Genomic DNA, 25,829 nt, shown 5'->3' on the forward strand with positions numbered 1-25,829 from the left:
GAGCGACACTGACACCATCTCAAAGAACTGGTGTTTTCTTAATGTTTCAGCTCTTGGAGTCACCTGATTACCAGATCCTGGAGCTCCCAGCTTTCGTTAAAAAAAATAAAAATAAAATAAAATAGGATGGCACTAGTCATATGTATTATATTCCATGCCTACCTTAAGCTACACTACAAAGATCTAATGAAGGTTAAAGTTATTTAAACTAGTTATGACCTTGTGTAAAACAGAATCAAGACTTATTTTTTGAGGCCTGGGAACAGTCCTTCTCTTCTACCAATAACATGACAAATGAGGGTTTTGTTGGGAAGGAAAATAAAGTGGGGGGAATCCTAAAATACTCTCTCAAATTACTTGTTGGGAGAGGGAAAATGGACTAAAAAGATATTAAACCAAGAGGAAATGACAGAATGTACAGAGTGACAGTAAAAAGAAAAATCTTTAGAAGGCATCACAGGTGCACATCTTATTTTACTGTGAAAAGTATATGAACATTAATCCCTTGTATAACCTCAAGAGGTACCAACTTTAGTCATCAAGATGGTGCTGAGCCTAAAAGACACTTCTCAAAATTTGATGATTTGCAATAAAACATTTGGAAATTTTCTGTAACTCCTAATGAAAACATTATATATTATTCCCTCTTCTTTGATTATGGGTAGATACCTTCTCATGCATGCCATTCAGAATGCTTTAAACACCTTCTGTCATGAAGTAATGTCAGAGATTATTTTGCTTTAGTAAATTTATTGAGGCAATTTTCCAATTAAATGCCACGGATGTCTGGGTTTTGAGTCTATGCCAATAACCAAACAAAAAATCACTATCAATTAAATCCCCAATTTCCTATTTCAGATTGTTTAAGCAGGCTTGGGTTGCTAGAGGTCAAACACTTCGTTTTGTCATTGTTTTACATGTAATCTCATTAATTAAAAATACCCACTTTTAATCAGACTTTTATATTGCTAGGAGGCATGAGCTGGAGCGCCCTCTGTTGTATGCTGTGTCACATAAGCAGCTAGTGGAAGACAGGAGCATACAGATTTTCTTCTTTCAGTCTATATTGTGCAGCAAAAGGATTTTAGTTTGTTTTAAAAATAAAAATACATAATGTGTGATAGAGCCATCAAACTATCAATGGTTAAAGCGGCATGATCCATCATTTATCTTTTGCGTGAATAACACAATAAAGATAAACAAGGAAATGTCATCAGATTATTTATTACTTTGAAATAGAATATTTCCTTTGTTTTGCAGTCATCTGTCAAGCAAGATAACTCTACCAGTTGAGTTTTGTGACACTGGTTTCTCTTTGTTTTTATGGCTTGTCTTCACAGATTTTTTTATTCTAATTTTTTTAATTTGTATGGTATTTTGTTGTTGTGTCTGGATGCAATATTGTACAGTGTATTGTATAATAGATGGGTACATTGTATCTGTGAAAGGCTTGATTCTCCAGGATTCTGAGCATTCTAACTCCAGTCCAGCAAAGCGCTTAAACGTGTGCTTAGTTTTAAGCATGAATAGTTTCACCGATGGCTCACATGGCCCACATTCAGTCACATTACTCACATAGTTATAATAAGCACGTGGTTAAGTATGCAGCTGAATCAGAACCAGAGCGGTCAGCACTTTGCTCGGCTGAGCCCTAAATTAATAGACAATATTATAATACACTGACGTTTTTTTATTACAACTCCAGGACATGCACAATTTGTGAGACCACTGGCAACTTGCTTAGAACTTGACTACATTTAATTTAAACATAACTGTGCATGAATGTAACAAAGCATAAGAACATAACCATAGAGTTTGCTTGTACTCTTATCTTCCTTGATAGATGAATATGTTTCCAGTTTAAGACTGTTATAGAAATGTTACAGTAAACATCTTGGCAAGTATCAACTTATTCTGAATTTTAGCTACCTTTATTTTTTTTCTCCTCTGAACTTACTATTCGTATTTGGCTGCCTCCTTTATTTTCCACTAAGGCGTTATTTATTCTTTATACCACACAATTTTGGTCCACCATTATTAAGCCCTATAATTTTATTCCGGTGCTGAATTACACAAGCTCATGTTTTCGAGGTCCACACTTCCCTCAGTTTTTTGGAAGGGTGTGGCGCTGCCGGTGTGGTATGTAGCAGTTCTAGGAGAGCATTTCTCAAAGACTGACTCTCTCTTTTTTGCATTATAAGTTTCTTTCCATGATTTTCAAACCTTTCAAAAACACTATCAATACTTATTACAGACTAATAGCGTACTTAAGGGGGAAAAAAGAGCCTCTACTGCTAGGAGATTATTAATCTAATAGACTGATGTATGCTTGATTTTATTTATTACCTAAGAGATATCTAACAGGTAAAGTATATGTGTTTTAAAGTACCAACAAGAGTTAGTCTAGACAATTTTTCATTCTTGCTTTGTTCTAGGTCTAGTAATCTGAAAAAGAGGATTCCCACCTCCCCTCCTATAAACACATGCTTCCCATTTTATACATTCTCAGTTACCATATTCCACCCCTGGTGAGATCATCGCATCTTTGCTTCACTTACAAATGACCATCAAAAGAGGTACCAGATTCAATTACTATAGTCACAGTTTTTCCCTCCTGCCCCTGAGGATAAGGGAGTGTAACCTGGTTTCAGCAACCCTCTCTCTGGTCCCCATTTCTCTTACCTCTATGTTCATACCTCCATGTTCAATAGAGCGATGGGAACAACCAGAGTGGAGAAATGCCCCTCATGCTATTGACATGGTATTCACTTCCATCCTAATCAATACAACGGGGGTGGAGGGTGGGAGAGACAGATTGACAGAAACACTTGGCTGGGCAGATGGAAGCTGGTGACTAACCATGCCCTGTTGGCTTTATCCTCCACTCTGGCAAGATCAAAGAAGAGCAAAGGTGGAGGATTAGTCAGCCATGACCTATGCTGATGGTGGACTTTAGTGGCACAAAATAACATTAAAAATAAACCTTCCAAGTCGCAGACAGGACAGTGGCTTGGATTGGTTTGAAAAACGAAAGAGCGGCCTGGCCAACGAGAAAAGCTGATCTACAGAATACTGACATACATACCTAGGAACAGCAGCCGTACAAGAAGCACACCTTTTTGTACTAAACATACATTTGGAGATTTACCAAAAGTAATCTAGCAAAACTGAAGAGACATTAGTGATGTAACAAAAACAAGTCATACTATTTTTCATTATACATAAAAGTGCATTTTGCATGAAGCTATTTTTCTCCTAAATGTCAAATGCATCCTTCTGAGTGCATAAACAATACTCTGCTCCTTTCAGTCTAACTTCAATTAACGTTTAGCAATTACTGCATTGAAACGCAGCCTTTATCAAATACATTTACAAATATTGTATGAATTTGCATTTCAAAAGAAAACATTCTAAGCTTCTTTAGTGTCCATATTGAGTTAGAACTAATGAGAAAATTCCCAATTGAGGATAAGAAGAAAGTTGTCCTGAATCAGTAAGCCAATGAATTACACATCTAACAAAAAGTTAAACATGTTGCACATCAGAACAAGTCTTCCAAAACCAACTGTAATACCAACACAAATGTGTGTGTGTGGTATTTTATCTTGACCACATGCATGTGGTCATGAAACCAGCACACAGACTCCTACATTTCTCAAATCATGGTCTGAACTTCAAATGATTAGGTAAATCCTTTATGCTGCACTTGTGGAGGTCACAAAACCAAGCCCATACCCATGACACTGTTTCCACAGTAACTAATGATGACAATACTAAGGGGACAAAGCAGGAGAAGACTTAGTGAACTAAAGACAAGTTGATAGAGTGAACATGTGCGTCAGCTATGAAATGTGTTGTAGTGTCAGAGCTGCGAGTGGAGTTCTGCACCAAGAAGTGATTGGTTGAGTAAGACGATGCCAGTTTTACACAACTTGTGCCCCACATGTTTTCAGAGTCATACCAGCTCACTTGAATGACTATGCCTCTGACCCTGCATGGGAAGAGTCCTGTTTCTGCATATAGCCCTACTGACTTCAGTGAGGCTACATATAGGTGCAGGGGTCTGCCAGTGTGGATTTTATTGCAGGATCAGGGCCTGCTTTTACTCCTGCTGCTTCTGCAAAGTCAACACAGAGGAGACTGAGTTGGATTCTATTCTTTCTTGTATGTCTATTGGATTATTTACTAACTTCCACTGATAGGGCCGATTGTTTCAATATGTGCAAAACCAACCAAAAGCAACAGAGATACATAGATCACCAAGGTCATAACTTGGACTCGTCACTTTTATTATTGGGGAGACTACACAAGAAGGAAAGAACTCTGCTTGACTCTCAGATCCCTGGTTGGGCATGCAGGGCTAGCAGTCGGAAAACACAACACTTGTTTCAAACAAATGGCTTAAAACATCTGTCTGCAAGATAGGGGAAGAAGAGATGCCTTATTCACACATTTTTTAAAGTGATGCTATTGTTAGTATAATTTTCCGTCAAATAGAGAACTACTCAGCTAACAGAGCAGATTTAAGTGGTCTGAAAGTCCGACGGCTCACTTGCTCTTGCTTTAATAACTGCATATGGCGCTTCTTTCCATAAGGAATCTGGCACAGCATGTCATCCAGAGTCAGCTTGGTTACCTGTCCTCTTGCTTGCAGCTTGGCACAGATATCTTCTAAGCCAGCACGAAAAACAGAGTTTTCCTCCAACTCTTCCCTGACTGTAGCCAGCTTTGAAGAAGAGATAATGGCACATTGTAACAGTCCGGCAAATAAAAATCTCATTTAATCATTGCCTTCCAGGCAACACAAACAACCATTCAATAAAAAAAAAGTGGTGACAGTGAGACGCAAGGTTAGCATAACCATCTGCAAGAAGAGATTGTTAAACAGCATGTTACAAGGCAACAGACCACTGACCATGTGTTGAAAACCAATGAACGAGAGTTTATTAGATTAAGAGCTTCTGTAAAGTATCCAAGTATTCTTTTCAGTCCTAGTACAGACTGTAAAAACACAGTTATTTCTTCTTTAAACCCAAGTGGTATAATTGTATCCCGGAATTTGTTTCCCAGATCAACACTATAATTTAATGAACGTAATCTAGCATGTTACACTTACAATGCCATCAATAAAAATGAGGCTGCTATAATGCTCAAAAGTTCTGTACACCATGAATCTGTACAAAGAGATGAATTCAGAAGAAAATCTGCTGGATATGGATTTGATGAATAATGCACTCTGCACAGGAAAGGGGTAAGATTTGTGTTTGGTCTTTGACAAGTTTATAAATCTTTTATTTAAAAAACAAAACATTTGTAACCTGGTAAAGAAAATGGAGGGGAAAAAACCCCTGGGAGTTGAGGTTTGATCATGAAAACACTTAAATTACAAAACCAGGATGCTGCTTTTTAAAAACCTTATTTTACATATCTTATTGTGTGTAGTAGTTTAAAAGATACATGTACTACATGATAATGTTTCTACCAACAATTGTGTTTGATACTGACTCTTTCTCCATCACCCCATTAATCCTACAGAAAAGTGTTTAAGCAGATATTTTTGTATTCTGATAATGGCTCAGTCAGTAAACGTGTTCAAAGTGAACAAGTTCAATATGCTGCTAAACATTTGCAGAAAAAGGAAAAGCCGTGCTGCCAAACTCAACTAGATCAGTGTTCTCCTTGAACATATTCTGCCTACTGATTAATATAGTAATGGAATGATAATACTTTTTCTGTAGGAAATCTCAAAATACTTTACAAACAGTAGTAAGCCTCACAACATCCTGATGGGGAAGGTAAGACACAGGGTGTACAATTTTCAAAAGCACTTACATGACTTAGGACACTAAGTTCCACTGATGTTAAACAAGACTTAGGCTAGTAAGGCCTGAATCCACAAAAGTACTTAGGCATCTAAGTCCTGGTTTTAGGTGCTACTGTGATCCACAAAACCCCCAGTTGGCTGCCACCTGACCCTATAGATATCTATGTTTTAGCAGTAAGAAGTTCCCTAGGCACCTAGGTTCTGTCTCTGTGCATGCAAACTGCTGCCTTGCTCTAGGCATCCAGATGCCTCTCTTCTGCCTCAGCTCCACAGAGATCCATAAGCCAGGGGAAGATAAGCATTCCTCTGCTCAACTCGCATGTGGGGTCTGAACCAGCAGGTGTGCTCAGAGGCTGCCTAACTCCCCCCAAAACAGCCAATGGGCGGAGGGGAGGGAGAAGCAGTTTCCTTTAACCACTGGGTGAAAGGTTATGGGTACTCATCCGGGATGTGTGTCCCCACCTCCCGCCCTCTGCCTGCTGAGAAGGGAACTGGGATCTGTCACCTCTCAGGTGAGTGCCCTAACCACTGGACTATAGAATGAGTCTCGCTTTTTCTTTGGCCCAATTAATATTTAATTATTCAATTAAAGAGAAACAACTTCAATAGGACAGATTGAAGGAGACTCACGCGAATATCTTATAGTCCCGTGGTTAGATAACCCATTTCAGAGGTGGCCAGTCCCTGTTCAAATCCCTGCTCCCCCCGACTTAGGTGAAGGGGTGACTTGAACCAGTGGTCTCCCCCATCCCAGGTGAGTACCCTAACCACTGGGATAAAGGTTGTAAGAGGACCTCTTCCTCCAGCTGTTTTGTGTGGAGTCAGGTGGCCTCTGAGCATGCCTACCTGATCAGGCCCTGCATTCGAGTTGGGCGGAGGAGCACCTATCTCCCCCGAGTTGTAGATTGCCAGCAAAGACAGCTGCTTCCCTGCAGCTCAGACTTAGGTGCTTATCTCCTTGAGAGAGGCGGGGTGTAGCACACACCTTTCTCATTGCCATCTCTCACAGGCTAACTTTGGTAGCTCCCCGCCTAGCATGCTGGCTTTTGTGGATCTTATACTAAAGTGTCTATCTCTGCCCATTCATTGTATGGGGAGCTCAGGTGCCTAACTCAGGCTTTGTGGACCACAGTGTTGTTCTTATGATTTTGGAGGAGCCTAAAACTTCAGCATTGTGACACTGCGCATCACAATGCCTAAGTTGCTTTGTGCATCTGGGCCTAAGTCACTTCTGAAAATTAAATTTAGGCTCCTAAGTTATTTAGGCACTTTGAAAATTTTACCCAGGGAGAGCAAGTTAGTAGCTTAAGGTCACAAAGGAAGGTTTTGCCAGAGCCATGAATATAAGACAGGTCTCATGATGTCCAGTCCTGTTTTTAAACAAGATCATTCTTCCTCCCCATTCCTATTCAACAGAGCTGTTGTTATGTTTGAAGAGAAACAGAAAAGTTTCTGTTCGGGTTAAGCTATCTAGAACATTAAATACAGTAAGTATAATAGAGAAAGGATGATAAACTAGATAAATGAACAGCATTGACGATGATAATAATGAGGTTTTTGAAGTAATGTTTGTTCTTTCACTTATTTTGTTCAGTATCTGCAAACTATGCTAAAATAATTACTTAAATAAGCCAAAGCACTAGAAAACATGTTGGAGGAAAAGAAAACCTGCTCTGGCAGGGGAAAGGAATCGACTAGATCAGGGATTGGCAACTGATGGTACGCGAGCCAATTTTTAATGGCACGCTGCTGTCTGCTGGGGACACCCAGCCCGCTCAACCCACCGACCCCAACCCCGCTCAACCCACTTCCGGTCTGGGATTCTGGCTGCTGGCCCCTTGCCAGCCAGGATTCCGGCCGCAGGCCCTGCTCAGCCCACTGCCGGCCTAGGTGGACGGAACCCCAGGCTGGCAGCAGGCTGAGTGGGCCGGCGGTGTAAGATCAGCATTTTAATTTAATTTTAAAAGAAGCTTCTTAAACATTTTGAAAACCTTGTTTACATATGACAATAGTTTAGTTATATACTATAGAGACTTATTGAGAGAGACCTTCTAAAAAACGTTAAAATGTACTATTGGCACGCGAAACTTTAAATTAAAGTGAATAAATGAAGACTCAGCACACCACTTCTAAAAGATGGCTGACCCCTGGACTAGATGATCACCTAATAGGTCTCACCTTCAGTGTTAATGATTCCATGATTTTTAATTAACCAAATTATGGAGTACTCACCACTTGCTCAGAAAACTCAGCTCTTTTCACCAATTGTGAAGTACCTGTATCCAACGCTGCCTCCAGTGTCTGTATAAGGTCTTCTAATGCCCCAGACTTGGCCTGTACAAGAATCTTTTTAAAAAGGAAAAAATAGAAAATCATACACACCACCAAAAAGCATGCTTTAAATGTGTTAAAAGGAGGACATTGGCAAGGATGACAGGACTAAATACAAGCTAACTGTAAAGGTTTAAATTTTTAAATGCTCTATTGATCCTCTACCAATCATGAGGGGAGGACTTAACCAGAAGAGCCTCTACAGTGTAACAACTGGGCCTTGGAAGGTGAACTATGTCATGGAGACAGTGGGCTTCACAGACAGCTATGTTTGTTGCTCTGGGGGAAACTGGTTTTGATTTTACTGACTTATTAACTTCTGAAAATCACATACAAAGGATTTTCCTCATTAAGCTGGTAAAATGTGCAGCTAACGAAAGATTCACTGCATGTACATGTGCACAGAGCCGAGGCAGGGCTTGGGTGGAACTGGGCAGGGCTAGCTATAAAGTTTACTTAAGAGTTTTTGCCTGTCTAAATCGTGGTGTTTTAAAAGGGCAGTTTTAGAGGGGAGAAAACAGCATTATTAAAGTAACTTGCCCAAGGGCCCAGAGTAAAAGCAATAGCTGAATGAGAATTGGGTCCCAGCTGTATCCTCACCAAACTAGGTCATGCAGCCCCTCTCTCTGTTACTACAAATATTCAATAAAAACGAACTATTTTTGTTAACAATCCAGAATGTGACTTATTTTTAAAAGTGACCATGACAGAAACAGCGGAGTCCATTTTTGGAGCAGCCCATTGCATCATTAAAATACTTACAAGGTACTAAAAACCAGATTCTTCTCCACTGCCTTGCACCTTGTGTAGTCATTCACACTTGAACAATGCAAGGGCAAAGTAAGTAAAACAGTGTTGTCTTTCTTTTAGCCTATATCTACACTACGAAATTAGGTCGAATTTATAGAAGTCGGTTTTGTAGAAAGCGTTTTTATACAGTTGATTGTGTGTGTCCCCACACAAACGGTCTTAGTGCATTTATCCAGCATTTAGTCGGTGGAGTGCATCCACAGTACTGAGGCAACTGTCGACTCCCGGAGCGTTGCACTGTGGGTAGCTATCCCACAGTTCCCCCAGTCTCTGCTGCCCATTTAAATTCTGGGTAGAAATCCCAATGCCTGATGGGGCAAAAACATTGTTGTGGGTGGTTCTGGGTACATATCGTCAGGCCCCCCTTACCTCCCTCCCTCCGTGAAAGCAACGGCAGACAATTGTTTCACGCCTTTTTTCCTGGGTTACCCGAGCAGACGCCATACCAAGCATGGAGCCCGCTCAGTTCACCATCACCATATGTCTCCTGGGTGTTGGCAGACGTGGTACTGCATTGCTACACAGCAGCAGTTTATTGCCTTTTGGCAGCAGACAGTGCAGTATGACTGGTAGTCATCACTGATGTACTCCAGGGTGCTCTTTTAACCAACCTTGGTGAGGTCAGGGGCGCCTGGGCAAACATTGGAGTGACTCAGCCAGGTCATTACCCTTTTAAGTTTCGTCTCATGGTGATTCAGTCCTGCTGGTAGTCCTACTGCACTGTCTTTTAATGAACAGCCAGGAGCTGACGATGGCCAGCAGTCATACTGCATCATCTTCTGCCAGCAAGATGTATAAAGATAGATGAAGTGGATCAAAACAAGAAATAGACCAGATTTGATTTGTATTCATTTTCTCCTCCCTCCCCCCGTGAAATCAACGGCCTGCTAAACTCAGGGTTTTGAGCTCTATCCTTGAGGGGGCCATTCTGTTTCTCCTTGATACAAAGCCACCCCCTTTGTTGATTTTAATTCCCTGTAAGCCAACGCTGAAAGCCATGTTGTCAGTCGCTCCTCCCTCCATCAAAGCAACGGCAGACAATCGTTTCGCGCCTTTTTTCAGCGCAGACGCCATAGCACTGGGACCATGGAGCCCACTCAGATCACCGTGGCAATTATGAGCACTATAAACACCGCGTGCATTATCCAGCAGGATATGCAGGACTATAACCTGCAAGAAAAGCAAAACCAGGCAAGGAGGAGGTGACTGCAGTGTGGTGACGAGAGTGATGACGACATGGACACAGACTTCTCACAAAGTACAGGCCCCTGCAATGTGCATATCATGGTATCAATTGGGCAGGCTCATGGCGTGGAACGCCGATTCTGGGCCCGGAAACAAGCACAGAGTGGTGGGACCGCATAGTGTTGCGGGTCTGGGACGATTCCTAGTGGCTGCGAAACTTTCGCATGCATAAGGGCACTTTCATGGAACTTTGTGACTTGCTTTCCCCTGCCCTGAAGTGCAAGAATACCAAGATGAGAGCAGCCCTCACAGTTGAGAAGCGAGTGGCGATAGCCCTGTGGAAGCTTGCAACGCCAGACAGCTACCACTCAGTTGGGAATCAATTTGGAGTGGGCAAATCTACTGTGGGGGCTGCTGTGATCCAAGTAGCCAATGCTATCCCTCAGCTGCTGATATCAAGGGTAGTGACTCTGGGAAACGTGCAGGTCATTTGTAGACTTTGCTACAATGGGATTCCCTAACTGTGGTGGGGCCATAGACAGAACCCATATCCCTATCTTTGCACCGGAGCACCAAGGCAGCGAGTACATAAACCGCAAGGGGTACTTTTCAATGGTGCTGCAAGCACTGGTGGATCACAAGGGACATTTCACCAACATCAACGTGGGATGGCCGGGAAAGGTACAGGATGCTTGCATCCTCACGAACTCTGGTCTGTTTCAAAAGCCGCAACAAGGGACTTACTTTCCAGACCAGAAAATTACTGTTAGGGATGTTGAAATGCCTATAGTTATCCTTGGGGACCCAGCCTACCCCTTGCTCCCATGGCTCATGAAGCCATACAGAGGCAGCCTGGACAGTAGCCAGGAGCTGTTCAACTGTAGGCTGAGCAAGTGCAGAATGGTGGTAGACTGCGCATTTGAGCGTTTAAAAACACGCTGGCACAGTTTACTGACTCGGTTAGACCTCAGCGAAACCAGTATTCCCATTGTTATTACTGCTTGCTGTACGCTCCACAATATCTGTGAGAGTAAGGGGGAGATGTTTATGGCGGGGCGGGAGGTTGAGGCAAATCGCCTGGCCACTGATTACGCGCAGCCAGACACCAGGGTGGTTAGAAGAGTACAGGAGGGCGCAGTGCGCATCAGAGAAGCTTTGAAAACCAGTTTCAGGAATGGCCAGGCTATGGTGTGAAAGTTCTGTTTGTTTCCCCTTGATGGAGGCCCCCCGCCCTGGTTTCACTTTACTTTCTGGTAAGCTACGCACCCTCCCCTCCCCTCCCCTCCCCCCTTTGATCACCGCTTGCAGAGGCAATAAAGTCATTGTTGCTTCACATTCATGCATTCTTTATTTATTCATCACGCAAATAGGGCGATAACTGCCAAGGTAGCCCAGGTGGGGTGGTGGAGGAGGGAAGGACAAGGCCACACAGCACTTTAAAACTTTAAACCTTATTGAATGCCAGCCTCCTGTTGCTTGGCCAATCCTCTGGGGCGGAGTGGCTGGGTGGACAGAGGCCCCCCCACCGCATTCTTGGGCGTCTGGGTGAGGAGGCTATGGAACCTAGGGTGGAGGGCGGTTACACAGGAGCGGTAGCAGCGGTCTGTTCTCCTGGTGCCTTTCCTGCAGCTCAACCATACGCTAGAGCATATGAGTTTGATCCTCCAACAGCCTGAGCATTGACTCCTGCCTTCTTTCAGCAAGCTGACGCCACCTACCATCTTCAGCCCGCCACCTCTCCTCGCGGTCATATTGTGTTTTCCTGCACTCTGAGATTGTCTGCCTCCATGTATTTTACTGTGCTCTGTCAGTGTGGGAGGACAGCATGAGGTCAGAGAACATTTCATCACAAGTGCGTTTTTTTTGCCTTCTAATCTTCGCTAGCTTCTGGGAAGGAGAAACATATCCAGCTGATGGAGAAAAAAAAAAGGGAGAGTGGTAGTTAAAAAGACATATTTTATAGAACAATGGGTACACTCTTTCATGGTAAACCTTGCTGTTAACATTACATAGCACATGTGCTTTCATTACAAGGTTGCATTTTGCCTCTTATTGAGGTATGCCGGTTTGGTGTGAGAGATCACTCATGCAAGGCCGGGCAGCAGAATTCAGCTTGGAGGTAGCCACGGTAAGCCACAGTCTTTTGGCTTCTTTAACCTTCATAACATGTGGGAATGGCTTCAAACAGCAGCGCCCTCATTTCCCATAGCAAACAGCCATTGGGTTGCCCATTAAAAATGGGTTGGCCATTTAAAAGGAGGGGCTGCGGTTTCCGGGTTCACATGCAGCAGAAATCCAACTAACCCCCCCCTCTGGACACACACCCACCCACCCACCCAATTCTCTGGGATGATGACTTCACCCCTCCCCCACCGCACGGCTAACAGTGGGGAAGATTTCTGTGCAGCCACAGGCAAACAGCCCAGCAGGAATGGGCACCTCTGAATGTCCGCTTTCTAAAACCACCCTATTTCAACCAGGTGACCATTAATGATATCATTCTCCTGAGGGTAACATAGAGAGATAAAGAACGGATGTTGTTTGAATGCCAGCAAACACCGGGACCAAATGCTGCAATGCTTTGTTCTGCAATGATTCCCGACTACATGCTACTGGCCTGGCGTGGTAAAGTGTCTTACCGTGGAGGATGGAATAAGGCTGCCCTCCCCAGAAACCTTCTACAAAGGCTTTGGGAGTACATCAGGAGAGCTTTATGGAGGTGTCCCTTGAGGATTTCTGCCCTGTCCCCAGACACGTTAACAGACTTTTGCAGTAGCCGTACTGACCTCGAATGCCAGGGCAAATTAATCATTAAACACACTTGTTTTTAAACGATGTATAATATTTACAAAGGTACACTCACCAGAGGTCCTTCTCCGCCTTCAGGGTCTTGGAGCCTGCCTTGTGTGGGTTCGGGGGGTACTGGCTCCAGGTTCAGGGTGAAAAACAGATCCTGGCTGTTGGGGAAACCGGTTTCTCCGCTTCCTTGTTGTAAGCTATCATCTTCCTCGCTCTCAAAACCCGCTTCCGTGTTGCCTGCCACTCCTTGGACGGAGTCAAAGCACAGGGTTGGGGTAGTGGTGGCTGCACCCCCTAGAATGGCATGCAGCTCATCAGAGAAGCGGCATGTCTTGGGCTCTGAACCAGAGCGGCTGTTTGCCACTCTGGTTTTTTGATAGGCTTGCCTGAGCTCCTTAATTTTCACGTGGCACTGCTGTGGGTCCCTGTTATAACCTCTGTCCTTCATGCCCTTGGAGATTTTTTTTTCAAATATTTTGGCATTTCGTCTTTTCGGAGTTCTGCCAGCATGGATTTGTCTCCCGACGCAGCGATCAAATCCCGTACCTCCCGTTCAGTCCATGCTGGAGCTTTTCGGCAATTCTGGGACTGCATGGTCTCCTGTGATGATGAACTCTGCATGGTGACCTGTGCAGGTGAGCTCACCTCACTGGCCAAACAGGAAATGAAATTCAAAATTCGCGGGCCTTTTCCTGTCTACCTGGCCAGTGCATCTGAGTTGAGAGCGCTGTCCAGAGCGATCACAACTGAGCACTCTGGGATAGCTCCCGGAGGCCAATACCGTCAAATTGCGTCCACAGTACCCCAAATTTGACCCGGCACGGCCGATTTCAGCGCTAATCCCCTCGTCGGGGGGTGAAGTAAAGAAATCGATTTTAAGAGCCCTTTAAGTCAAATAAAGGGCTTTGTCATGTGGACGGGTGCAGGGTTAAATCAAGATAACGCTGCTAAATTCGACCTAAACTCGTAGTGTAGACCAGGCCTTAGACCTTGTCTATGCTACAGGTTACTTTGGTATAATTTATCTCACTAAAGAGTGTGAATAATCCACACCCCTGAGCAATGTAAGTTCTACTGACCTAAACGCTGGTGCAGACAGCTTCTTCCACTGACATAGCTACCACTGCTCTCAGAGGCAGGAGTTATTAAGCTCTCTCCTGTCAGCTTAGAGACTCCACACCGCAAGCATTATAGTGCCTAGCACAATGGAGTCCTGATCCATAACTAGGGCTCCTATAGGCTACAGTATTACAAATAATAAACAAATAAATAATAAGCACCAAATCAGAGGGGTGGCATTTTACATCCAGACTGCGCTCATTTTGCAGATGTGTGATTTATCTGCAATCCCAAAATCACCAATGTTTTTTACATTCCTAAATACACATGCTCGATTCCTCTGAGCTCTTTCAGCTAAAGGTACTAAAAGTGCTATCATACATAGACATCAACAGGTATTACATAGTCCTGCCTTGAGTGCAGGGGACTGGACTAGATGACCTCTCAAGGGCCCTTCCAGTCCTACACCTCTATGATTACACAAGATGCAAGAGACAGTAGAAACTCAGGGTCTAAATGTATACGTAACTCCTTTAGTATATTTCGCTGCATAAGCCTATGTGAACATGCAAAATAAGCACACTTACATTAAGATTACTGCATAGTCTGCCCTCTGTGTTCATGATCTGAGAATAAAAGGACCGGGCTTTTACCGCATCATTCTAGAAGGAAGGAAGAAAGAAAAAAAACCACCCCCCCCGAACAAATATCAAGTTATGCTTGTACAAAACCTAATTTTATTACAAAAACTTAAAAACAGCTAGCTTGTACAGCCTCCCAATTAAATATCCACACACCCCCACCCATGCTCTTTCAAAATATTCCAAAAGACCCACTCATTCTATGTAGTGTTCACTCTGTAAGAAACACACCCTGCTCAGTGTTTCTTTCGTCATGAAGCTCTCTATGGTAGCATCTTGAGCCTTTAGAATTTAAGGCCCTAGTTCAGCAAGGTACTGAAGGGTGTGTAGCTTGGAGACAATAGGACTTTCACCTCCTTAAATACCTTGCCGAACTGCTGGAAAGGGGAGCTCTTAACTGTTCAGTGCTTTAACATTGTGGACATAGCCAGGCACATTTACTATGCTATATAAATCAGCTAATTTGTCATACAATACAATGTTACAGTACTATTATTATATGGCAGCACTGATGTGTGATCAAATCACTATATACGCTTCTTAAGCACATAATGCAACATGATGTCATAGTCCCCATATCTTCAGGAATATGGAGGTATGTCCAAGAGTGCTGTTCCATTTGTAAAACAGGAATTTAAAATATTTTAGTGAGCAAAATAAAGACATTATGAATACAGAAGAATGAGACTCCATACTTGTACGTGGAATGAGATTTTGGTTTTAACCTAAAGGCCATGGAAAGAAGTCCACATCACGAGAAGCACCACCACAACAGATACTAATAAAAGTACCCCTGTTGATATTATCATTCCGTCTCTATGCTCATAGAGATGCACCACAGGGGCCAAGGATTGAATGAGCATGGAGACTGAATATTTAAATACCACTTTACACAGTCAAATCACTATACACACACATCAACTAATTAGTCCTTAGAACACTCTGGTGAGATAGAAAGTATAATTCCCATTTTACACATGGGGAAAGTGACACAGAGAGGGTTAATGAATTGCTCAAGATTGCATAACAATCCACTGTGAGAACTGGGATTAGAACTCAGAATTTTCTAATTCCTCGATCCTCCAGACTATGCTGCCTCAGACACCTAAAGGTGGTCCCTTCTATGTCAGGTTTGGAGCATGCTGTCAGGGCAGCATAGAGATATCGGCACTGCCTCTGTAGGTGCTGTTCCTATTTTGTGGTATTCTGTTTCAGTTTCGAAAGCTGTTAGTAGACAACTAATTTACAGCAGTCTTTGTATTTATGTTACTATTTCTGTGGGTATTTAGTTATTACCAAAGGGCTTTGTTAATTTTTTCATTGATTCACAGATGAAAAGGGACCATTGCGATTATCTAGACCTGTCATGTAACAAGGGCTATAGAACTTCCCCAAAGTATTTCCTAGAGCATAACTGAACTTACAGTTCTCTCTGTCTCACACACACACCCCAATAGCAAGGAAGTCATGAGTTAAGCCATCAATAACACCCTCCCCAACATCTTCAGGGCAGGGTCCACGTTTATGTCTTTGGCCTCTGAGCACTACTTTTGTTAACAGCCATCTCAATTCATACTATGTTGGGATTTTGTATTAACAGGGTTTGATAAGTTTATGGAAGGGATGATATGATGGGATAGCCTAATTTTGGCAATTAATTGATCTTCAACTATTGGCAATACATATGCCCAATGGCCTGTGATGGGATGTTAGATGGGGTGGGATCTGAGTTACTACAGAGAATTCTTTCCTGGGTGTCTGGCTGGTGAGTCTTGCCCACATGCTCAGGGTGTAGCTGATCACCATATTTGGGGTCGGGAAGGAATTTTCCTCCAGGGCAGATTGGAAGAGGCCCTGGGGGGGGGGTTGCCTTCCTTTGCAGCGTGGGGCATGGGTCACTTGCTGGAGGATTCTCTGCACCTCAAAGTTTTTAAACCACGATCTGAGGACTTCAGTAGCTCAGATAGGTTAGAGGTTTGTTACAGGAGTGGGTGGGTGAGATTCTGTGGCCTGCGTTATGCAGGAGGTCAGACTAGACGATCATAATGGTCCCTTCTGACCTTAAAGTCTATGATTCTATGAAATAACTGTGCACTGGACTGAATATGTATTCTAGGATTTCAAAATTTCCACACATTTTGAAGGGCAGTTACATTATTCTCTTTTTTCAGAGGCCTAATCACAATGAAAGACAGACACACCTCCTTCTTTTTCCTTTTCCTTCTGCTTGCTACCATATTGCACAGAAAGTCAACAGAATCAAAGACTAAATAAAAATAAAACCCCAGTACCTGTTTCAGAGCAAACGCTACAGCAAAGCAGTATGCTCGTCTTGACATGTTATCTCCTTTTAACTGAGCCTCTTCAAATAACTTTGTGCAGATTTTGCAAGACTCTGGGCTGTTCTGTGTAGACATTTAAATCCACATTGTAATTGTCCATTTAGAGAAGCAGCAAATGCTTCACATGATTTCAGAATTTTATTAGCTAGATTGCATATAAAAATTTATGCGTCATAAGACTAACAAGACAAACATCTTTTCAAATGGTCATCACACCTGAACCAAACTACACCACACTACAGGGCAGATTCTGTGCTGCGCTTCCTGAGAAGGTCAGCACCAAAGGTATAATCAAGGGGAGGCACGATCGTGGGAGCAAAGCTGACTTTAAACCACCTTTGCATTGCCCTGATTGTGGGCTGCTCAGAGGGCTAAAACGGCCCCATGAACCATTGTGCTTAGCGCTATGGACACTGCCCCTCCCACCGCCAGCATGCCTCCTAAGCAAATGGACTTTTCATCATTACATTGCTTTGTGAGCTGCATTGGATCTCAAAGGAAACCAACATGCTTTCTAGATATCATTAATCTAAAAGAAGTCTGTACCCAGGCACTTGAGAATTCATTGTTTCCATAAGAATTATTACAGAATACATTTTGAAAGATTGTTCTATAGGAGGAATTCTAATATTGCTTAGATTTTTGCTAGTTCTTCAGTATGGATAACTTGCATTATTTCTTGGAAATAAATAATCACATAGATGTTCCACTAATGCCTTAAACATACACTCTGTTAGGGCCAGCTGCTACAAAGACTTACACACACACACTTAACTTTATGCACACAAGTAGTCCCACTGAAGTGAGCAGGATCAGGGCCTTTCTGTGCGGATCGATGTGCCAAAGGAACTCATTGATATTACATCACTATTTTCAATGGGATCATATAATTTGTTTGTCCATGTATTTTCTGCTTAGTTAATCACCTTCAATTGTTTTTTCTAATATTTGTTCCTGCTTTCTGTTGCCACGACTTCAAGAGTTACACCTGCGATGTAGCCGCTGACTGTTTTATGATTTGGGTCTTTCAGTGTTTAAGGCTGTTATTTTATTATAGTGATGGATAGTCTTCACTACTGTTAATGATCCTTCATTTGTTATTTTATTTAAAGTATGTTTTTGGAGACTTATTCCAATGATTAGCAAACAGACTTATTATCTAAAGATTTTGTTCTCCGTAAGAGAGGTACTGCCCTTCATGGCAGCAACAGAAAAGACTACCTGTTGAAATCAGATGATAGCCATCCCTTACAATAATTTGAAATATTCAGTTTTCTAACCTTAAAAACACTTCTGTGCAAAGAGTAAACAACAATTCCTTTTTTTATCCATGAGCAATAATCCCATCTTTAAATCCTATCTATCTATCTATATATCTATCTCTGAGCAGGTTCCTGGTATTGCTATTCAAAATAAATCTATACAGCTATAATTACGCATTACTATTACTTATAGTAGCATCATAATTTTACATCCTAAGGCTGTCAACTTTAGAGAGTTTCTCCTTGTAAGAGTGTGCTTATCGCTTTCCTGAAGCTTCCTATATTGCAGTATTAACAGTAGTACTTTGAACTTCTATAGAGCTTCTGGAATATGCTTTCCCCAAACCATCATTTTAGCATGTACCACTTTAAGAGACGGATGGCAGAATCAATGAAAGACTAAAATTTCAAATAATCTCCTTTCAATCATCTTTAGCGCATAAAGGGCTACCCTGGCATATCCCCTTATCAAAGGCACCTTGTCTTTAATGAAATGGCAAAAGTATTATTGCTATTAAATTTTAACTGGGTGATAGTGGGCGCCCCATCATCTCAGGCATTGGCACCCTGACAGCAGGATTGTCTGGCTATGTAGACTCCCTCCTCAGGCCCTACGCTACCAACACTCCCAGCTACCTTCGAAACACCACTGACTTCCTGAGGAAACTACAGTCCATCGGTGATCTTCCTGATAACACCATCCTGGCCACTATGGATGTAGAAGCCCTCTACACCAACATTCCACACAAAGATGGACTACAAGCCGTCAAGAACACTATCCCCGATAATGTCACGGCTAAACTGGTGGCTGAACTTTGTGACTTTGTCCTTACCCGTAACTATTTTACATTTGGGGACAATGTATACCTTCAAATCAGCGGCACTGCTATGTGCATGGCCCCACAGTATGCCAACATTTTTATGGCTGACTTAGAACAATGCTTCCTCAGCTCTCGTCCCCTAACGCCCCTACTCTACTTGCGCTATATGGATGACATCTTCATCATCTGGACCCATGGAAAAGAAGCCCTTGAGGAATTCCACCATGATTTCAACAATTTCCATCCCACCGTCAACCTCAGCCTGGTCCAGTCCACACAAGAGATCCACTTCCTGGACACTACAGTGCTAATAAACAATGGTCACAAAAACACCACCCTATACCGGAAACCTACTGACCGCTATTCCTACCTACATGCCTCCAGCTTTCACCCTGACCACACCACACGATCCATTGTCTACTGCCAAGCTCTGCGATACAACCGCATTTGCTCCAACCCCTCAGACAGAGACAAACACCTACAAGAGCTCTATCAAGCATTCTTACAACTACAATACCCACCTGCGGAAGTGAAGAAACAGATTGATAGAGCCAGAAGAGTTCCCAGAAGTCACCTACTACAGGACAAGCCTAACAAAGAAAATAACAGAACGCCACTAGCCGTCACCTTCAGCCCCCAACTAAAACCCCTCCAACGCATTATTAAGGATCTACAACCTATCCTGAAGGACGACCCAACACTCTCACAAATCTTGGGAGACAGGCCAGTCCTTGCTTACACACATCCCCCCAACCTGAAGCGAATATTCACCAGTAACCACATACCACACAACAGAACCACTAACCCAGGAACCTATCCTTGCAACAAAGCCCGTTGCCTACTGTGTCCACATATCTATTCAGGGGACACCATCACAGGGCCTAATAACATCAGCCACACTATCAGAGGCTCGTTCACCTGCACATCTACCAATGTGATATATGCCATCATGTGCCAGCAATGCCCCTCTACCATGTACATTGGTCAAACTGGACATTCTCTACGTAAAAGAATAAATGGACACAAATCAGATGTCAAGAATTACAACATTCATAAACCAGTCGGAGAACACTTCAATCTCTCTGGTCACGCGATTACAGACATGAAAATTGCGATATTACAACAGAAAAACTTCAATACCAGACTCCAGCGAGAGACTGTTGAATTGGAATTCATTTGCAAATTGGATACAATTAACTTAGGCTTGAATAGAGACTGGGAGTGGCTAAGTCATTATGCAAGGTAACCTATTTCCCCTTGTTTTTTCCTACCGCCCCCCCTCCCCTTCCTCAGACGTTCTTGTTAAACCCTGGATTTGTGCTGGAAATGGCCCACCTTGATTATCATACACATTGTAAGGAGAGTGATCACTTTAGATAAGCTATTACCAGCAGGAGAGTGGGGTGGGGGGACAGAAAACCTTTTGTAGTGGTAAACACCCATTTTTTCATGGTTTGTATGTATAAGAACATCTTCTGTATTTTCCACAGTATGCATCTGATGAAGTGAGCTGTAGCTCACGAAAGCTTATGCTCAAATAAATTGGTTAGTCTCTAAGGTGCCACAAGTACTCCTTTTCTTTTTACTCCTCAGTTCATCCTCCTTTAGCTATGTTCAATAAGTGAGGATGGGCCAGGTTCTTCTAAAAGCATGGCTAGGGCCAAAAGCAGTAGAAATCAAGCATCTCCACTGAACCTTTGCAGGATGCTACACTCTTGTGTGTGCAATGAAACCAAATTCTTCAGCAGCTCTTTGCAGCAGACTATACAAGGAGATTCATTAGAATTTTAGGGGTATGAACAGCAGGATCCTCTAGCCCAAAATTACATATGTTGACATGTTGCAGGGGGGTGGGAGGGGTGTAGAAGCAGTGGACTGTATGTGTTGCTGGTACTCCTCAAAACCTATTGCATGCCAGCTACTGCAGGTAGGGGCTAAGGATGCCTTAGAGATGTTGGACTGGTATAAGTTAAGAGCAAAGCCCTTTAATGGGGGGTTGCTCCTTGGTCCATGATCTGGCCCTATATAATTACTAACTTATTACAGTAGATACCTAGTAGCAACCTCTATAATTTAGATTACAAAACAGTTTGATTATATCCCAAGTTTTTAGATGCTCATAACTTCCCAAATATTAACTTTCTACATTTAAATTATTAGGTCTGGGCTTCAAATCTGCCTGTAGGCAAAGGTCCCCACCTTTTTTTACACAGTGGACAATCTCCTCTCCCATTCTTGAGCACTTTCCACCTCCCATCCTATAGGCCATCAAATATCATCACCATGTGACCAGCCAGCTCTCCATGGACCACCTGAAGGTGCTCCTCAGGCCACTGGAGATCACAGTTTGAGAACGCTTGACTGTAAAACTCACTACCATGATAGTGTTTTAGGTCAACTCTTTTTCTTGAGTGCAATTAAAAAAATATCTCCTACATTTAGCTGAAAAATTCTGGGCAACGGAGTTTACTGTGGAGTCATTATTCCGGAGCCAGTGGCTGTATTACCAAAAAGCATGGTGGAAAACTAAGTATGGATTTCTGACAGAGCTATAACTAATGGAGGACAATCTTTTCTAGGGTGGCACACATACCAGAAAAAATATTGTGTTAATATCCTTAACATTTCATTTTTGCAGAACTGGGTTCAAATTTAGAGAGAAACAGAGAACATCAGTGACACCAATTTGGGTGCCTCAGTCTAGTCTGTAGATAATGTTTGCCTATAATGTAAAATTAGTGAATGATTTGAGCATACACTGACATTTCTGCAAGGAGCAGATATTCCAGGAAATAACAAGTGCTGAATGCCAAGTTTGGAGTGTGTTATAGTAGCAGAACTGCCATTGAATGAGGCAGGAGTCCTGTGGAAAAAATAGTATGTAATCATATAATAATAGACTGAATCATAATACATGTGCACAAGGGAGATGAATTACGGTTGCATAAGAAATCTTAATTCTGGCACTTCCTAACTTATGAGTGCTCAACTTTGCAAATTTAACATTTTTTTTGTGGTGTGTGCAATATATATTGTACACTTGACAAAGAAGCCATCTATGATTGACTTACGTATCCAACTGAAGTGTTTGCAGCAGATGAGAAACAATGGCAGGGTATCAAATAGAAATTTTAAAGATAAATCTAATTAAAATAAAATACCAAAACACTTCTTCAGGGAAATAATGAAACCTTTTACCAGTTTGTAGCATATTGCAAATGCAAGTAAATAGGTGTCTTTGATTAATTTTACATGTTGTTTTCTCATTTCTCCCAGCACTTCCAAGGCACCTGCCAAAAAACAGATATTCATCCAGTAGTTAAGTACTTCACTAATTGGGGTTCTTATACTTAATGCATAACCCATCTACCACTGAAAACGCAAGATTACAATATGATATGAGCCCAACTAAAATGTTGCTGCAGATTAAGATCTATTAGTCTAAAAAGAGTTTTTACATATAAATGATATATTTTCAGAAACCTTGCATCAGTGTTACGTGGTTTAAACTGTTGCTTTACAAGAGGGATGTGATGAATACTTGATTTGGATTCAATTTGTATCTAAATCCTGTCTTATTGTCACATCAATATTCATACAAATGTGATACTCATATCATATGCCTGCCTATCAGCCTCTCAGATCCCAAGAGACACCATGCGGTAGCCATTTTAAAAAAATGGCCAAACTCCCTTCACCAACCCTGTACAGAATTCCCACAAGCTCCCAGCTGCTTCTCTACACCCTGACCCTGTATCCAGTCTCTAATCTGTTCATTTCCAGGGTAGCTTGCCTTCCTGACCTACTGACCCTGGCAATATTTGAAATCAGATTTGCCAAATGCCAAGACATTGTACTGTGTATACTGCAAATTCCAAAAAAAGGATTTGTCCCAACCTTCCTTTACATTATGCTTTAGATTTTCATGTTAGAAAATCCTTTTTAGGCCACATGTGACGCCTCCCAGGTCTTCATATAGGGAGAGATTGTGGTTTTAAAGACAATGGCAGTGTTGTGGGGGAGACCCTCTGACTGTATGTGTTTCAGATCAAACAAACAGAGCCTCTGAACAATTTTCTTACAAACATTTTTTTCCACATGCTGTAACACCCACAAAAATGCCTGAATAAATTTTCTTCAAACTTCCCCATCCCACAAACAAAACAAAGTGGGGGCGGGGGGAGGGGGGGAAGCATGAGAAATTTCAGTCTAAAGGACATTTTTAGAGAAGTTAAGCCCCTTGAAAACAGGAGTCAAAAACAAAAGGCTCTTGCCTCAACCATAATTGTACAGTATTGTTAATGGGAGGCTAGAGTGCTGCTGCAAGTACTTAATGAGTACACATTATGGAGCCCTTTGAATGCTGTTGCAGACTGCTGTGCAGCTTTCAAATCCAAGAGCGATCACATATGGCTCAGCGAGCCAAAAGGAGCACACTGTTCAGTGTTCTGTATAGCTTTAAAATAGATTCATGGTTATATTTCAGAAGTGTATCTTGCTCAAAATGCATTTGCCTTGACACATTTATTTTAGTACTTACTTTCGTAATGACCTTTTTTAAACAACATATCCATCAAAATATTGAACGATGTGCTATCAGAGAAGAAGCCGTGCAGAGTCTGGTGAAGAAAAATATAAACAGAGCAGGTTTTAAACAAAATTGCTATTAGGACCTGCCTTACCACATACAGCATGTCCTCCAGCTGTGAACTGCCCATGTCCCCATAAGTGATACATTTGGCTCTCAAAGCTCTCCTTGTTTCCCCCAATGGAGTAATCTTTAATTTTCCATTGAACTTTAGATTATATTGTGTCACTGATTTTTGAAGAAGAACCTCCCACTGAGTTCTACTTCAAAAAAGATTGATGGCAGGATATGCCCTTTAAGTTAACACAAACAGAACTGATTGGGTACAGGCTACTTTGAAAGCTTAAAAGTTATAAATCCAGGTTTGTGCTTTCTTGTAGCTGAACACTGATTAATGATGTCTTTGAGGGGGAAAAATGCCAGCACCATCAAACTGAAGGAGGGTTTTTTTGCTGAACACAGAACAAAAGTGGTGAGCTGACCAGGACTAGGGCTGGAATTACCAAGAGCAGAAAATTTAATGAGAGAGCGCCTTAGCATGAAAAATGAGCGTATCTTCCCTCACTGAAATTATACCGAACATGGAGCATTCAGGGAAATGAATGTGTGCGAGTCAATACAATGCTAGAGGTATATTAAGTTTGAATTTCTATCCAAAGAGGCTGCATTAGTGACAGCGACTGCTGAATGTTACTGCGGAGGATGAAGGGGTTACATGTAAGGCTATGACTTTGGCGGGGAAATCAGTGTTTCTGATAATCATGAATCTGAATAAAGTACGCGATCTTCGCAAAACAGCTCCTTTCCCCTCTGGAAGTTGCAACCTGGCCCACATGGTCGCAGGGCCACTCAGGTTTGGTGTGTACGCCACTCTGCAGGTGGGGACAGAGGGGCAGAGACACCAAACCTGAGTGGCATTGCGACCCGTGGACTAGGTCACAATGACAATCCAATTTGGCCCTCCCCTCCTCCATCCCTCCCCTCCCTATGGAGGGACAGGCGAGCCACACCTTAGTGGCGCTGTGTCCAAGTGAGCTAAGTACCAATGTCTGGAGCAGGCAGCCAGGCCCAGCCCTACACGACAGGAGATGCTGCTGCGGAGTGAGTGCAAGGCAGGCTTCCTCTCCAGCCCCCATTTTTCCTCAGGGTCTTCCCTCCTCACAGAGGTAGGCTCACTCTCCAACCCCTCCCATAGGCCCCCTGCTCTTCCCCTTTCCGTGAAATGGCCTTGTTTTCCACACACCTTTGCCATAATTTTTTTAAAAATTTCTGTGAAAAAAATTGTAGCCTTAATTACATGTAGTATTTTTTATAAATATGGCATGCCCCTCTGGTTATCTGTTCCACATTAGCCTGCTTGACTGCCAGAAGTTAAATCAAAGAGGTTGTTAAGGGAGAAACCAGCAGGAAAGGCACAGCAGTGACAAAGATAAGGTTCCTCAGAGAAACAATGGGGAACCTATGGATTGAGAATAGCCCTTGCCTCGCTCCAGATCGTCTGGCAAGGTATATTGTTCCCAAACCAAAACCTAGGCTCAAGCTGTTCCTAAAATCCAGGGTATATCTTTACAGTACAGTCAGCTTGAGTTACAACTTGAGTGTTACACTCCAATTTGACTCCCATCCACACACACAAATCTCTAGCTCGAGTTAAGTGGTGCTTTAAGCTTGAGCTAGCTGGTCCGTCAGGGTACGTCTACACTGCAGCAGGGATCATGCCTACCAGCCCAAGTAGGAGACATTCCTTAGTTTCACTCAAGCTAAATAGCAGTATGGATATTATGGCATGTGTGGCAGCAAAGGCTAACCACCCTGAGCTCAGACCCAGGTGGTCATGGTGGGTCTGAGCTCAGGTGGTTGGCCCAGGCTGCCACCCATGCTGTAATGTCCACACTGCTATCTTTACCACCCTAATTTGAGCTGGATTCAAGATTGCTTGGATAGGCTAGCCTGTGCACTTTTACTGTGTAGACTTACCCTGAGGCTGTCACCCAGACTGACGGAGACACACACAGGGACTGCAGCAAGCAAGCTGGCTCTCTCAACCCACAGATGGGAATAAGTCAGACCTACCTGAGCTATGGATAGGGAGGCTAAGCTTATGTAAGGGAATATATTCAACTCTTTGTTGTGTTGACCCATTTGCCTAAATGCTGTGTTCCCTTTG

The 25,829-nt window shown here is 42.6% G+C and overlaps 1 protein-coding gene across 3 annotated transcripts in view; it reads right to left on the bottom strand.

Annotated features, from left to right (window-relative positions):
* Nucleotides 1-1,669: 1,669 nt before the first annotated feature.
* The window catches only part of PTCD2 (pentatricopeptide repeat domain 2), a 39,518-nt gene continuing 15,358 nt past the window's right edge, over nt 1,670-25,829 (bottom strand). The window contains exons 5-10 of one of the 3 annotated variants that reach the window (XM_073344313.1): nt 23,615-23,693; nt 22,273-22,364; nt 16,941-17,054; nt 14,596-14,634; nt 8,057-8,170; nt 1,670-4,726 (exon numbers count right to left, since the gene is read on the bottom strand). In XM_073344313.1, the coding sequence (XP_073200414.1) occupies nt 4,502-4,726; nt 8,057-8,170; nt 14,596-14,634; nt 16,941-17,054; nt 22,273-22,364; nt 23,615-23,693 (663 nt within the window). In that variant the 3' untranslated portion in view covers nt 1,670-4,501. Of the gene's footprint in view, nt 4,727-8,056; nt 8,171-11,463; nt 12,061-13,013; nt 13,244-14,595; nt 14,671-16,940; nt 17,055-22,272; nt 22,365-23,614; nt 23,694-25,829 lie in introns of those variants that run through there. The other 2 variants (XM_073344311.1, XR_012158931.1) reach the window with 2 other exon arrangements.

This window comes from Lepidochelys kempii, chromosome 5 (assembly GCF_965140265.1).
Source record: "Lepidochelys kempii isolate rLepKem1 chromosome 5, rLepKem1.hap2, whole genome shotgun sequence".
NCBI lineage: Eukaryota > Metazoa > Chordata > Testudines > Cheloniidae > Lepidochelys > Lepidochelys kempii.